Here is a 13,182-nt window from a genome sequence, read left to right as displayed (position 1 = left end):
CCATGATGACTAGCAGAGCCGTAACTCTTGACAATATTTTAAAAACAGACACAAAAATGAGTTGAATTCTAAAATCACTGTTCAATATGCTTCCCTTCTGAATTTTGACATTTTCTGAGGACATATGGTTTGTTGAGTTTGCTTTTAAATGTTCAATTCCTAAAATACAGAAGTTAAGACATCAATGCAATCACAGGAGTGAGATGTACATCACATCATGGCATTCAACCTGCCAAACATGGCAGCAAGATTCAGTATTAAAGAGTCACAGAGAAAACAAAGCCTATTCCATTTCCCTTTTTTCTTGTTATTATCCATATCTAGCAAGAGTTTCGCATGTTTGGTTTATATATTCTCAATCCTGAACACCTCTGCCTTCACACATATACCCAAAGCCTATGGAAAAATTTGGCCAGTGTAAAAAATGAATAAATAAAGGACCATAAAAATAATCTCAATTCTGATGATCTACAGACATCCCATCAGCAGCATTTCATCCTTACAATCCAGTAAGAAACCCATGCCGAGTCTTTGTGATAATCCCAGACATCTAACCTGAAAACACAGCATAATATTTTTGAACGCCAAGATGCAGCAGGAAGTCCAAACAATTAACGAGCATCTTCCCAGAGCAGGGAAGTACTCAGACACAATCAAAACCTCCGATGATACTGCTTTTGTCCAAAGGAATGCTAGAGAAAGTCTCGAATTTGCAAACTTAAGCCGCGATCCTTTAAATATTTATGCTCATGTTTACTTTTTAGAGAAGAGAGAAATCCCATACACTCAAGAGGACGTTAAGCAAATGTAGGCATGCAGGACCCAAGCCTGAGAAAATAAGATGCTCCTTCTAAGCTCAACACAAAAAAAAACCCCATCTTCTAAAGCCAAAACCTGCACCCAGCCTGTCTTGGGGAGCCAGACTCCAGGACCAGGCTGGGAGCTTCACGAACTACATAACAAATGTGCCTTCAACCTCAGGGTGACACGACAGCAAAACAACCCATCTAAAACCGATGGGGTTTCTTCCTGCAGACAGCAGCTCCGTCTGCCTTCATACTTCTCGAGTATTTCGCGTGCAAGTGGGACTGCAATCCCATTTTATTTATAAACCATCGGGACGCAGGAATTTCTGAAATCGAGTTTGACCAGCTAAGACGCTTCAAGCGGCTCAACGACCTCGTTCTCTCCCCAATAAATGTATTTTTAAAGGAATTATATCCAAAAGCTCCATGGTTTGGAGCGATAATTAGAATTTGGCAGAAAATGGCCATGTTACGCCCACCAAAAACAACCGCCCCAAATGGCTTTAGAAACTCTCGGATCAGATTCGCTTGCAATTTTGCTAGACTCGAGGTATTTAAGGCTTCAGGACTACATGGCATGCTTGGTCCCAAGGCTGCAATGGTGAACCCCGTCCTTCCTCACCAGCTGCGTGGTGGTGCCAAGCTGCAAAACCAGTGGAGGGACCAGCACTGTCCCTGTGCTCCCAGTACTCCCCCTGTTGACTTGCGGGCAGCGTGGAGGAGCGATCCGTTCTTCCAAAGCTGGATACCGTCCTTCCAGAAATCAAATGGCATACATGGGCGATTAGGATTTCTAGTACAGCCCTACCTCGAAACGGGCTAAATTAAGGTTGCGCAGGTAACCTCAGGTTTCACGTTTCCTCAGCGCCTGACCTCGCATGCTTCACATTCTCAGAGGTTTTCTGCAAACGTGGTGAACGCTTGCTAAAATCACCGTCAACATCCTAGATAAAAATAACTTAAGCATAAAACATTCAGATGGTTTGATTTTCTAGCAAAGGGTCCCAAAGGTTTGCTAGCCTGAGTTCTAGGTGGCATAGGTAAGTACCAGTGTAAAAGATATCGCAACAGCAGATGTCACATCAGCCATTTGATACCTTTAAATCTTAAAATGTAGCTTCCCCACCCGAAAAAAAAAGAAAAAAAGGTAAAAATGTGAACTTTATACATTGTAACTGGAGCTGTGGATGCACAGAAGAAATAACTCTGAGGCACACTCTGCAAAGCTGAGTCTACGTTTTAATACTTTTCTTAAAAAAAAAAAGAGAATAGGGTATTCAAATAAACCTTCTTCCAATGTTTCAGAGGCACCACTGATGGACCATAGGCCTTTTAATAAAGATGAAACATCTCTAAAGCCATCCTGACTTGTATATTGATTGCAATAAATAAATATATATAAAGTTGCACCATCATTGATAGCCCAGGAAACAAAACCTTATTAGTCGTGTGCCAGGGTTGCTGAATTACCTTCTCTCCGTCAGCAGCCAGACTGACAGCTTCCAAAACGATCTTGGGGATGAAAAACCACAGCCAGGAGCGAGAGCGAAGGCTGGGAGAGCCTTCTAAGGGAAAAACGCAAAGAAAATCCTCTTATTTTAATAATAAAAAAAAAGTTTAAAAATGAGAAAAGCCACTGAAATGGATAAGTTTACTCAAAGACGTAGGGGAAATTGTGATTACCACATGACTCCAGGATGATGGGCTGCAGAGAAGATGCTCTTCAGCGATAACACAGCCTCTCTGACCTCAACCGGAGTTTGCTGGCGCCCGTGGTTAAGCTCAGCTTGGTAAGGTCGTGTTTAAGCATTCACAGCCCATCACCACCGCATCCACGCACGTCTCGTCAGGAGAGAGGAGAAGAGGACGCTCCCCTGTCATTTCCCGGGGAAGAGAGCCGGGAAAACGCTCGAGCCGGCCAGAAACCCATTTTCCCAACTAATAACCTATTTACAAAGCGATTTATTAAACCGCTTCGTTATCATTTAGCAAAACGCCGTGCTGTTTTCTCTCCCTGTAGCAGCGCTCTCCTCCTTCCTTTGCCGCTACGTGATTTTTTTTTTATATGCCGATGGGCAGGGTAACGCGCGCTGCAGCGAGGGATGTGAAAGCCATGATTTCTGCTGAGCTCACACTCCCGACTTTATTAATCTCAGCTTGATTTCAGGATATGAAAACGTAAATGGAGGAGGAGGAAGCCGATCCATAAGCAGAAGGGCGGCAAAACGCCCGGCTCTGAACTTACGGCAGGTCCTACCGCGAGTCACGTCGGAGGATTTTTTGGGGGGATAAAGCAAAGGCCATTTCAGCTACATTTAGGAAAATTCCAGAAAGAAATATCGACTGTTTTAACCTTTGGAGGAGCAGCGCTCCCATAAAGGTCCAGAGGGCCGGGGAGCGAGCTGCCATGGGTTCAAATACTGCGTTAAAAACCAGAAATATCTCATCAAGACGGGGTGGGAATCGTTAACGCCGCTAGCGTTTAGCGGCATAACGGGCTGCTCCTTTGCCAAAGACGACGGTGGCGACCGCGATCCGGTCCCATCGCAGTGCCCGTCGTTGCGGCGTCAGGGCTGTACACCCACTCGGGGAGGCGTTTGTGGGGATGCTGCCAGCCCACGGACCCACTGGCGACACTGGAAACACTAAGGGAGGTAAAAGCTCCCCCCCCAGGCTGGTTTTTTTCCCCGTCTTGCCTGTCCGACCCACCCCAAAATGGGTGTAAACTGCAGCGTACTGGCACCAGAGGATTAAAAACCAGCAGCCCCGCTGCCACCCTCAGCACTCCCACGCGTGGGGAAGCCCACGCGGGGCCCGCGGGCAGGATCCGGCCGCCGAGGAGCCGTCCCGCACCTTGCACCCGCTGCTTCCCCCGGGCGCCGCTGCGCACCGGGGGGTCGGTCACGCGTGGGGGCGAACCTCGCGTGGGCCCAGCCATCTTTACCCGCCACGGGACCGCGGGGCGTGGGGCGCCCCACGCCACCGGAGGGACTCGCCCTCCTCCGCCGAACAAAGGCTCCCGCCGGCCCCGCGGCGGCACCGGGCGATGCTCCGCCGCGCCAACGGGGCTCGCCTCACGCTGAGCGGGACGCGGCGACCCTGGCCCCGAGCGGCGGCACCGCCCGCGGGCACCGCGCCCGCCGCTCCCCCCTCACACACACACACACACACACCCGGAGGCCCCCGCCCCGCTTCGCTGCCCCGCCGCCGCCGCCGCTCACCTGGGTGTCGGGGCGCGGCGCATCCCTCGCCCGCCGCCGCCGCTGCCGCTGCCGAGGGTGCTCCCGCGGGGCGCTGCTGAGGGGGTCGGGGGGGACGGGGGAGGAACGGGCGCTCCCGCTCCCGCCGCCGCCCGGGCGCTGCCCGACTGCCCGCGCGCGCCTCCCTCGCGCACCCGCCGCCGCCCGCGCGCCGCCGGGGGGCGGGGGGAGGAGGAGGCAAGCGCGCGCGCCCAGCCCCGCCTATCGCCCCGCCTATCGCCCCGCCCCTCAAGCCGCGCCCCCCCCTCTCTCCTCCCGCGCCTGCGCACACTCTGCGGCCGCCGGGTCGTTACGACGCGGCGCTGCCAGCTTTACGGCAGCGCGCAGCAACCGGCCGGTGCCGGCTCGGCGGAGGGCGAGCGGGCTATGAGGCGGCAGGTGAGCGGAGGCGGCGCGGGGAGGGCCCGGCCCGGCTGGCGTTGCCACAGCAACAGCCGTGTCGGTGGGGCCCCGGCGGCGGTTGCCGTGCCCGGTGGGCGCGCAGGCCGCAGCCGCTGGGGGTCCGTGCCGGCCTTTCCGGGCCCGGAGACTCCAACGCGCGTTTTGAGGGAAAATGGTTAAAATCGTTAAACGTAGAGCCGCGGTACCGGCACCGGGTGTCGAGCCGGGGCTGCCCGGGCACGGCTTGGCCTGGGTGGGCTCGTAGGGACCGGCCTTGACCCTGATCCTGACCCCAGCCCCGGCCCGGGTCCCTCCAGCCCGGGTGGACCCTCTCCTCTCCCCTTAATTCTCATTTATTTCCTTAGAAGCGACAGCAGGACGAGCGGGCCCTGCCCGGGGGGCTGCTGGCGTGCTCTGACCCCGACCGGCACCCACTGCCAGCCGCCGGGAGAAGCTCGGGGTCAAGCGTGTCGCTCCTCCGGCCGGGCGCCGTGGGCCGTCTCTCCACGGAGCAATGACAACCCGAATTCCTTCTCCTGACTGAATTCCTGCCACCTTTAGGTCTTTCAGGCAAATGATATTCCTTCCCAGCACTTCCCACTACTCTCTTGAATAAACTCTTTCTCAAAGTAGGTGAATGCGATCCCTCGACGTCCAGTTTAACATCGTTTTGATGATCGGAGCTGAGGGGTTTCTCATCGTGACCTCTGGGAGAGTCTCGGGGGCATCTCTCATCCTCAGGCGTTCAGGTCGCTGGGTTTTTTTCCTGTTAAACTTAATGCTTTGGCAAACCCCATCCTGGGGAGCAAAACACATTCGATTTAGTAGCATTTGGGGTAGTTCCTTCAGCTTTTAGTTTACTGCCCCGGGAGATGTTGCGAAACAAAGCAGGGTTCTGGAGTTTGGTTGTGTAGAGCAGCTGCACGTGTCTGGTTTGAGGAATTTGTCGGGAACGGAAAGGTTTGGGCATTGTCTGTGTGTACAGAAATTATGAATGTTTTCTTCTGAGTCCGGTATTCAGGGCCTATTGAACCCGCAAAGGCTCTGTTCTCATATCGTATAGGAATTATAATCTATAGGCTACAAAGAGATTGCTTATATTTAACAAAAGAGTAGATGAGTACGCTTCTTTTCTGGCTTAGTTGTTTAATTTTGCTTGAGTTTCTTCTCTGGCTCTGTTAGGAGACAGATAAGTACAGAGGCTCAGGTGCCGGTGGCCCAGTCCAGCTCACGCTGATAAATAGGAATTGATGTTCCTTGTCTGATCTTGCTATCATTAACGACGACCGCTATTAAGAGCGCTGACATGGTGTCTAAGAACTGTATTTCCAGTAAAAGGGGATGGTCTGGTGGTTAAATCGTGGGGCCTTTTACTCTTGATCATTCCAAAGACCTCAGCCAAGCTGCCAAAAACTTCTCTGTCCCTCCTACTCGTCCCCGGTAAAGTCTGAATAATTTGTCTTTCAGATGGCTTTTTGTATTTATCTCCATATTCTTTAAATTTGGTACAGGAGTTTAGTGACGTGGCACCTTAAAATATTCACTCTGGATGTTCTTAGCACCTTTAATTTATTAAAATAGACTTTAGGAATGTGATTCATCCTTAATTCATGCTCTCTTTGCTCCATCGCTGCCTATTTACACTCAATTACTGGGGAGTTTCATTCCCTGGCTCTCAAGTGCTGCCTTCAGAGTGCAAGGCAACAATTACATGCAGAAGGTAGTTGTCTTTAATGTTGTGAAAATAATAGGTTTGGGTTTTTTTTGTCTAGTATTACAAAACGCGGGCTTTGCCTCGCATCCGGGACAGGAAGGAGTCCCATCAGTTTAAGGATCAAACTTAACGCTAACGACGGCGGCTTATTTGTTAAATTGTTATAACTTAGAGATGAGAGAAACTTGACTTCTTGCCATATTGATGCAAGACGGCACCATTTTCAAATCTATAAATGAAATGGGCGGTTTCAACTTGGTTGGCTTGATGACATTTTTATTGAAATGCTCCTTTTTCTCTCCCCGGTGTTCTCATCTTAGCGCTCAGAACGGGGCAGATGAATATCCCTCTGAGAAGCTGAGGATTACCGAGAGTTTGCACAAATTTCAACTACTAATATGCAAATCAAATGAACGAGCAAGACTCTTGTTGGCAACCTACAACAAATGTTCCAGGCCTGCGTCAGTATTTATTCCTATTTTTATGAAAACTTCTGAACAGAGTGTGCCTGAGCCTTCAGGAAGCAAATCCTGGCCGTGTCTGAACAGAGCTGCTTGCGATCTGCGACTGGATTTCAACACCCCTTAACGTCAGATCCACGTCCCGGCTTCTCTGCGGATTCATCTTTCACTTTAATGGGGAGGTTCTCCCAAAGAAAACACCCTCTCTGATGGCTTTTCACAACTCCACTACACTTTTGTGGTCCTTGCCACTTACCTTAAGTGGCTCTGAAAGGCGCCCGAGCCTACGAAGGGTTTTCCTTTAAGCTGCGCGCTGCACGCGGTGAGTCATCCTGCAGAACTCACAAGCAGTTTCACAAATACCAGATGGCAATAAAATTAAAAGTAGTAGCTAGTGGCAATTAAGCATTTGCTATAACCATTCTCCCTTCCTGACTGTAGGAAGCTGCCAAATGTCTTTTTTCTTTTTTTTCCCTTGACCGAGAAGAAAAACCAAACGATGTTTCTGCAGAGTGGAAAATTAACAGAATACAGGACGCACGCTTCCTTCCCTAGCCTGTAATCCCATTTGGACTTGAGTGGAAAGCTATCTGCTTATTTCATACATCTCTAGGAGAAGATGAAGAAGAAAAAACAGGCAGGGAAGGAAAATTTGGGGCATTGTATGGGCACCTGCAAAAAGCATTTCAGCAGTGACCCTGTTAAACCCGCAAACTGGTCGCTTCTAGCCTCGCGGGATGTACAGCTCTTTAAACAAGACTTACATTCAGGCACGCTGCGGAGTTGCTGGGACTTAATTTAGTTTTTTTGGTTTGTTTTTATACTGCAGGCTGTTGCAAAGGATCTGCTCCACAAACTTGGAAATAGTTCGAGCTCATTAACGTCGGAAGCATGTCCAAATACCATTGTGTTTGGCTCAGTATAAATAACAATGACTGCTCCCCTTCCTTTTCAGTGACTCTTGCTGCTTGGCATGTCTCGGGTCTATCAGCGACACACAAATAGTTATTAGCTTTTTCAAGCCCCAGATACTCTACCTCGGCCCTTCCTTCCGACGTATTACACATGCAGCATGCTTCATCCATTCGGTTATTTACAAGTCACATGCGATGTGACCTTGCCAAGATTTTTTAGAGATAAATCTCTCTTAATTTATGCATACCTGGCCAGAAGGATTGTTTTTCATGATTCACATCGCAATAAGAAGCACACATCTACTTCTTCCTAACATGTAAACAACACAACACTTGATTTTTTTTATTTCCCCCTATCATAATGGATAATTAATGTCTTATTTATAGCGAATCACATTAAAGTTATATTATCGTTATTAGTTTTCACACGGTCCTTTAAGAAATTCCAAGATGTTTTCATGCTGCGTTTGGCACAGATGAGGAAAGGGTGAGGCCAAAGCAGCTCCGCGTCACCACTGTCCCGAGCCGCGGTGTTTCTAGCCCTGTCCTGGCAAGGAGAGAAGCGTCGGAGGCTGATGGTGCATCGCAGCAGCTGAGGAGCCCGGGCTGGAGGATGCGAGAGCAAAAGGAAAACCGCGGCGGGTATAGGGGGTTTAAATCAACAGTTTCTCTGCAGAAGTTCTCCTCCTAAATCCTAGCCTGGTGGCAGCAAGTATTTCGTGTTGTCTACTGAGTAGCACCTCCCAGGGTGCTGTGCAACCTCTTTCTTAAAACACACTTTAACCCCCCCGGGACGCGAAGGCAGAAAACGCAACAGCTTCTGAAAAGGAATTATATGACTAGTAGAAAGACGAGAATTCGTGGATCCTCGGAGAGCCTGATAAACGGAAAGGAGTCAGGAGAACTCTTGCCTGGAAGAGCTGTTGAAGTCCCTTGAGTACATCCTCAAACACGTTGGTGGGGAGAACCAGGTGCTACAGTCTACCTGAATTCCCAGGCACCTTTTTAGGGATAAGCAGCTTCTATTTGTGGAAAGCAGGTGCAGATTAAGAGGGAAGAACGTAGCCTGGACAAGTAACAGAGTAGAAGATTGGAAAGAGCGGGTCGGCATGACCCGTCACTTCTGTTCGCAGGTGGACGTCACCAGTGGAAGCCTGCAGGGATCTTGACCCCCAGTGTACCCACGAGTGCTTTCTTCTTTGTGAGCAAAATTTTGGCGAGTTAAAACCTGAGCTAAAAAACAATAGGTATTTTGCGGCCCATCCAGCTTTGGTGGTACGTGAGTTATTGAAACCTCTACTGGCTAGGTAGAGAGTTGTCCTCAAGATTCCCATGGTAGGGAACTGGGTTGTTTGTGATCTTGTTTTGCTTTGTTTCTCCTTACTCACTGCCGCCTTGCCTCCTGTGCTGGCGGGCCAGCAGGTTTTCCTGGAACAGGTCATGCGTCTGGCACCGAGCCGTGGCACTATCTGCTAGGCGAAAGGGACCGAATGCCTGTCAGACAGCCCCGAAAAGACTTTTACTTAAGAATACCAGTGATGCAAAGAATTACAGTGATTCTCACTCTGCAGGTGAAACACTGAAACACCAAAACACCAGCCGACTTCTCCTAGATCACGTATGGTTTCTGTGCGAAGCACAGAACTGAAGGCGTGCCTGCAGTTCCCAAGCAGGAACTGCTTTGAAATCACTTTGCTTTGAGGTTAAGATCATAACGATGAAGCGTTTATCTAATCGGAGCCACGCACGGCTCCTAGAGCAGCAGAAGAGCCCGGCTCAACCCGTCACATGCTGCAGATGAGGAGCCGCATGTCCTCCCTCTGCTCATCTGGCAGATAGTTCAAATGCTGCTCCTTCAGAGATCCCTCTGGGAAACCTGGACTTTTGCTCACTGCTTGCTGAGAGGGAACTCGAGATGTTTGTTGCGCTGTATCTTGTCCCAGGTGTGATCTAATTCTTTAATTCATCTTCCCTTTCTATGTTTCAGCTTTTGAACTTTCCTGGAGTGCTGCGGCCCCAGACTGCGCAGGATGGACCCTGTGGTTCTCAGTTACATGGACAGTTTGCTGAGGCAGTCGGACGTTGCCTTGCTGGACCCCCCAAACTGGCTTAACGATCACATCATCGGGTTTGCCTTCGAGTACTTCGCCAACCACCAGTTCCAAGAATTTAGTGATCAGGTTTGTTTTATCAGCCCCGAAGTAGCTCAGTTCATTAAATGTGCCCTTAGTCAGGAAGAAATAGCCATATTCCTTCAACCGCTGGACCTTCTCCACAAGAAGCTGGTGTTCTTGCCTATCAATGATAACTCCAACCAGGTCGCTGGGGGCACCCACTGGAGCTTACTGGTTTATTTCAGGGACAAAAAATGCTTCGCCCATTACGATTCCCACAGTAAATGCAACTCCGTCCACGCCAAGCAAGTGGCGGGGAAGCTGGACGCCTTCCTGGGCAAAAGAGGGGGCAAAGCAACCTTCCTGGAGGAGAAGGCGCCTGCCCAGCAGAACAGCTATGACTGTGGGATGTACGTCATCTGCAACGCGGAGGCTCTGTGCCAGGGATACTTCAGGGGCCGGCCGGAGCCTTTGCTGCAGCTCCTCACTCCCTCCTACATCACCCAGAAGAGATCGGAGTGGAAAGCTCTCATCACGAAACTGGCGCAGAAGTGATGGAGATGCAGCTCCAGCCCCCCCAAAAACTGCCTTCCCTGTCCGCGAGGCAGCACCCCCAGTGCCTGAGGGAGATGCCCATGCGCAGGATTGTCCCAAAGAAGAAGAATGTAACCCCTCCAGCATGGCTACACCCCCCAAACATCCTGTTCTCTCCTGGAAAAGCCTTAGTCCCCTTTAGAAATCGCTGGCCTTTGAACTTCTAACCAGTAAAGTCACTTTGCTTTCAAAGAAATCCTCCTCTCGATGGTGAATTTGTACGCTAATCGCTGTGGCAAAATGGGTTGCTAAAGAGACTTCTCCGCCTTTGCCCAGCAGGCAACGTGCCCTCGTTAGGTGGCTTGAATTGGCTACAGGCATTGCTGTTCCAAGCCAGGTATAGCGAATGCCCTTTAAAACCAAGCCCCCAAATGCTTTATCGTGGCTATTTCTAATTTGTGCCTCCCGCTAGTGGTATTTGAGCAGTCTAGGATTTAGCAGCAAGGATTTTTTACCCCTGAAAACCTGACGCTGAGATGTCGATGTCAAAAGACGAGACTCCAAAGGAAATGCTACGATTAATTAAAGAATGGGGCAAAAAGAAAAGCAGTTTTCTTCAGATAGCTGCTCCTAGGCTGTATGGTGATAGCTTTTTTTTGTCCCCCACCCCTGCTTGCTCTTATTACAAATTAAAATCTGACTCTGAACTGCAGGAAGATTAATAGGAAGCTGAGAAACCCAATCCTAGGAAAGGAAACTTAACTGAGATGAAAAGTGACACTCACTCTTTGAAGGTTTTTTTTTTTTTTTCATTACGATTTTAGGTCGTCTCCATTCGGGGAGGGTTCGTCAGCGCTCCCCAACCCTCGTTAGTGTTCACCGTGCTCAGAGCATACGAGGCGGTCACTGCTTCCTCTAGCACAAAACCAGTTCTGTTACTCAAGATAAAAAACACAGCAGGGAGAACAAAAGGACAGAGTTTGAGGTATAAAAGCCAAAGATAACTGCGGTCTCCTTGAAGCCCAAGAAGTCCTCAATACACTTCTAATTGAAACACTTTTCCTCCTGTGCTGGATGATGGCTGGGATCTCAGAGCAGATCCTCTCGTTAAAAGACAGGCTTAGCAGTGGGGAAAATAAACATTAAAATGAGATGTCGGTGCAGGATAAGTAGTAATCGCTAACCTCATGAGAAGCAAAGAGGCGGTTGCTCAGGTGGTGTCTAGCAGAGCAACCACACCCCAGCGCGCCAACCGGATCAGGGAAATCCAGGCTAAATATAACCCTCGGAAAAGGGGGAAGGATTATTTGGAACCCAGAGCTCTTCACCCATCTTATTCCAGCCCAGCCCCACCAGTGTGCGTACCAGCACAGCACCAAGGGTGAGGAACTGTAGGAAGGTCTTAAACTTCCCTTGTTGCTGAGAGGAAGGTAAGTAGCCACCGCCCGGGCTCTCCCAAAACACCCAAGCAAACACGCACAGACAGCGGAGGGGCAAAATGAGGGTCAGGGTCGTTCCCGTCCTTCCTAGGCTGCCCAGGGGGGAGAGCAGCCAGCAGGCCAGGGCACCCCTCTGAGCACCAGCCCTCCCTGGAGAACCCCTTCCACCTCTCAGATGGAGCCGAAATGGCATCGAGCCGCTCGCCGAAGGGGATTTGCACGGGGCTTCGCCGGAGCAATGTTACTGCCATCGCGGGAGGCTGCCTTTCTCCCAGGTCTGGAATAAAACTCGAACCAAACCGTGCGCTTGTCAGCATCGTCCCGTCTTTTGCGTAGGTACCCGCTAACAAGCCGTGGCTCCCGCTGCCCCACGGTTTCTTGTGCGATGGCGTTGCGGCCGCGAGGGTTGTGACTCGCGAGCAGAGCCTCGGGTCTCGCAGCGGCTTTGCAGCCGCTCTGCGCCCTGCAGCGGGTGAAACCGAGCAGAAATCGGTGTTGGAGGGCCAGCAAGCCTGGGGACAACTCCGCCAGCGCCTTGTGCGACAGCGAGGAGGCCATACGGGCCTAATCTCCTAATCATAGTTTTAGGGGTCGATTTGGGCCGGGGAGGAGCGCGGGCAGAGGGGAGGTAGGAAGGCAGGATGGTGGGTCCAACCGGGGAAGCATCAGGGGGACCCGAGGGCAGGGGCTGTGCTCATCCAGAGGGCACCCCGTGCCCCTTGTCCCCGTCCCCAAGGGACGGAGCAGGGCTGCCAGAGCCAGCAAGGTGAGCACCCAGGGATGTTTCCTGCACCCGAGGCTTTTACGTGGCATTTCTTTACACAAAGAAAAGCAAATAAGCTCAAGCAGGGCGTCGCCAGGAGAGCAAACACGCACCGACCAGGCAGGCAAACAGCGGCTGGAAAACAAAACCGGAGACTTGCAACCGGCTCCCGGCAGCAGGGACCCCCCAAACCACACTGGGGGCTCGCCCCTGGGCTCCTCCAAACCTCCTCCATGTCAGCCGACTGCACCCACAGGTTTTGCCACCGCTGGCTTTAACCAAAGAGCCCTGAGAGGAGCCGAAGTGGCCGTCACCACCGTCACACACCTGGCCCAGACTCGGCACAGGGACGAGGGACCCCACGCACCTGATTTGTATTGGGTGCTGTGGAGCACCCAAAAAACACCAGACTGGGCACAGAGACCAAAAAAACCCCAATCCTAAACCTCTAAACCTCATTTTTGGGGCCATAAGCCCCACTTCGAGGTTGAACCCGTTGAGTACCAACTTGTTTTTAGAGAAAACCACCCCAAACCCTCCAAACCCCTTTCGGCAGCCGCACTGGCAAAACGAGCTGGGCGAGTCCCCGGCGGGGATGGGGCGGCAGCGGGACGGCGCCTTTCATCCGCCGGGTCACCCACAAAATCAAAGGCTGACGGCCCCGTAATGCCGGGGCTTTGAAGCAGCAGCTTCGATAGTTTGGCCAGAAACGTGGCCGAACCACAGACCCTCCCCAGGGTGCTGAATCTCCCAAAAAAATGGGACCACCCCAGTGCCCGCTTAGCCGACGCCACCT

General features: G+C 51.2%; 2 protein-coding genes across 8 annotated transcripts in view; one reads left to right on the top strand and one right to left on the bottom strand.

The window, feature by feature from the left end:
* Positions 1 to 4,159, bottom strand: part of MYO9A (myosin IXA) — a 190,647-nt gene extending 186,488 nt beyond the window's left edge. Inside the window, exon 1 of the mRNA XM_075160600.1 lies at positions 4,028 to 4,159. The gene's annotated coding sequence lies outside the window, so the exon portion shown is untranslated. The remainder of the gene's footprint in view (positions 1 to 4,027) is intronic.
* A 178-nt stretch (positions 4,160 to 4,337) lies between these two features.
* Positions 4,338 to 12,224, top strand: SENP8 (SUMO peptidase family member, NEDD8 specific). Of its 7 annotated transcripts, none has more exons than XM_075160593.1 (4): positions 4,381 to 4,444; positions 5,078 to 5,196; positions 6,482 to 6,944; positions 9,524 to 12,224. In XM_075160593.1, exon 4 carries the CDS (start codon positions 9,567 to 9,569, stop codon positions 10,203 to 10,205), a length of 639 nt encoding a protein of 212 aa, XP_075016694.1. In that variant the 5' UTR covers positions 4,381 to 4,444; positions 5,078 to 5,196; positions 6,482 to 6,944; positions 9,524 to 9,566; the 3' UTR covers positions 10,206 to 12,224. The 7 variants fall into 7 exon arrangements, with proteins under 7 accessions (XP_075016693.1, XP_075016696.1, XP_075016694.1 ...); XM_075160594.1 differs by having other exon boundaries at positions 4,390 to 4,444; positions 5,081 to 5,196; XM_075160595.1 differs by lacking the exon at positions 6,482 to 6,944 and having other exon boundaries at positions 4,380 to 4,444.
* Positions 12,225 to 13,182: the final 958 nt, after the last annotated feature.

Source organism: Calonectris borealis, chromosome 11 (genome assembly GCF_964195595.1).
Source record: "Calonectris borealis chromosome 11, bCalBor7.hap1.2, whole genome shotgun sequence".
NCBI classification, from domain to species: domain Eukaryota; kingdom Metazoa; phylum Chordata; class Aves; order Procellariiformes; family Procellariidae; genus Calonectris; species Calonectris borealis.
The sequence above is the reverse complement of the archived record's forward strand: the minus strand, read 5'-3'. Positions and strand labels throughout refer to the sequence as shown.

Coding starts and splice junctions, on each gene's coding strand:
- SENP8 (XM_075160592.1), top strand. CDS start 9,567: ATGGACCCTGTGGTTCTCAGTTACATGGACAGTTTGCTGAGGCAGTCG.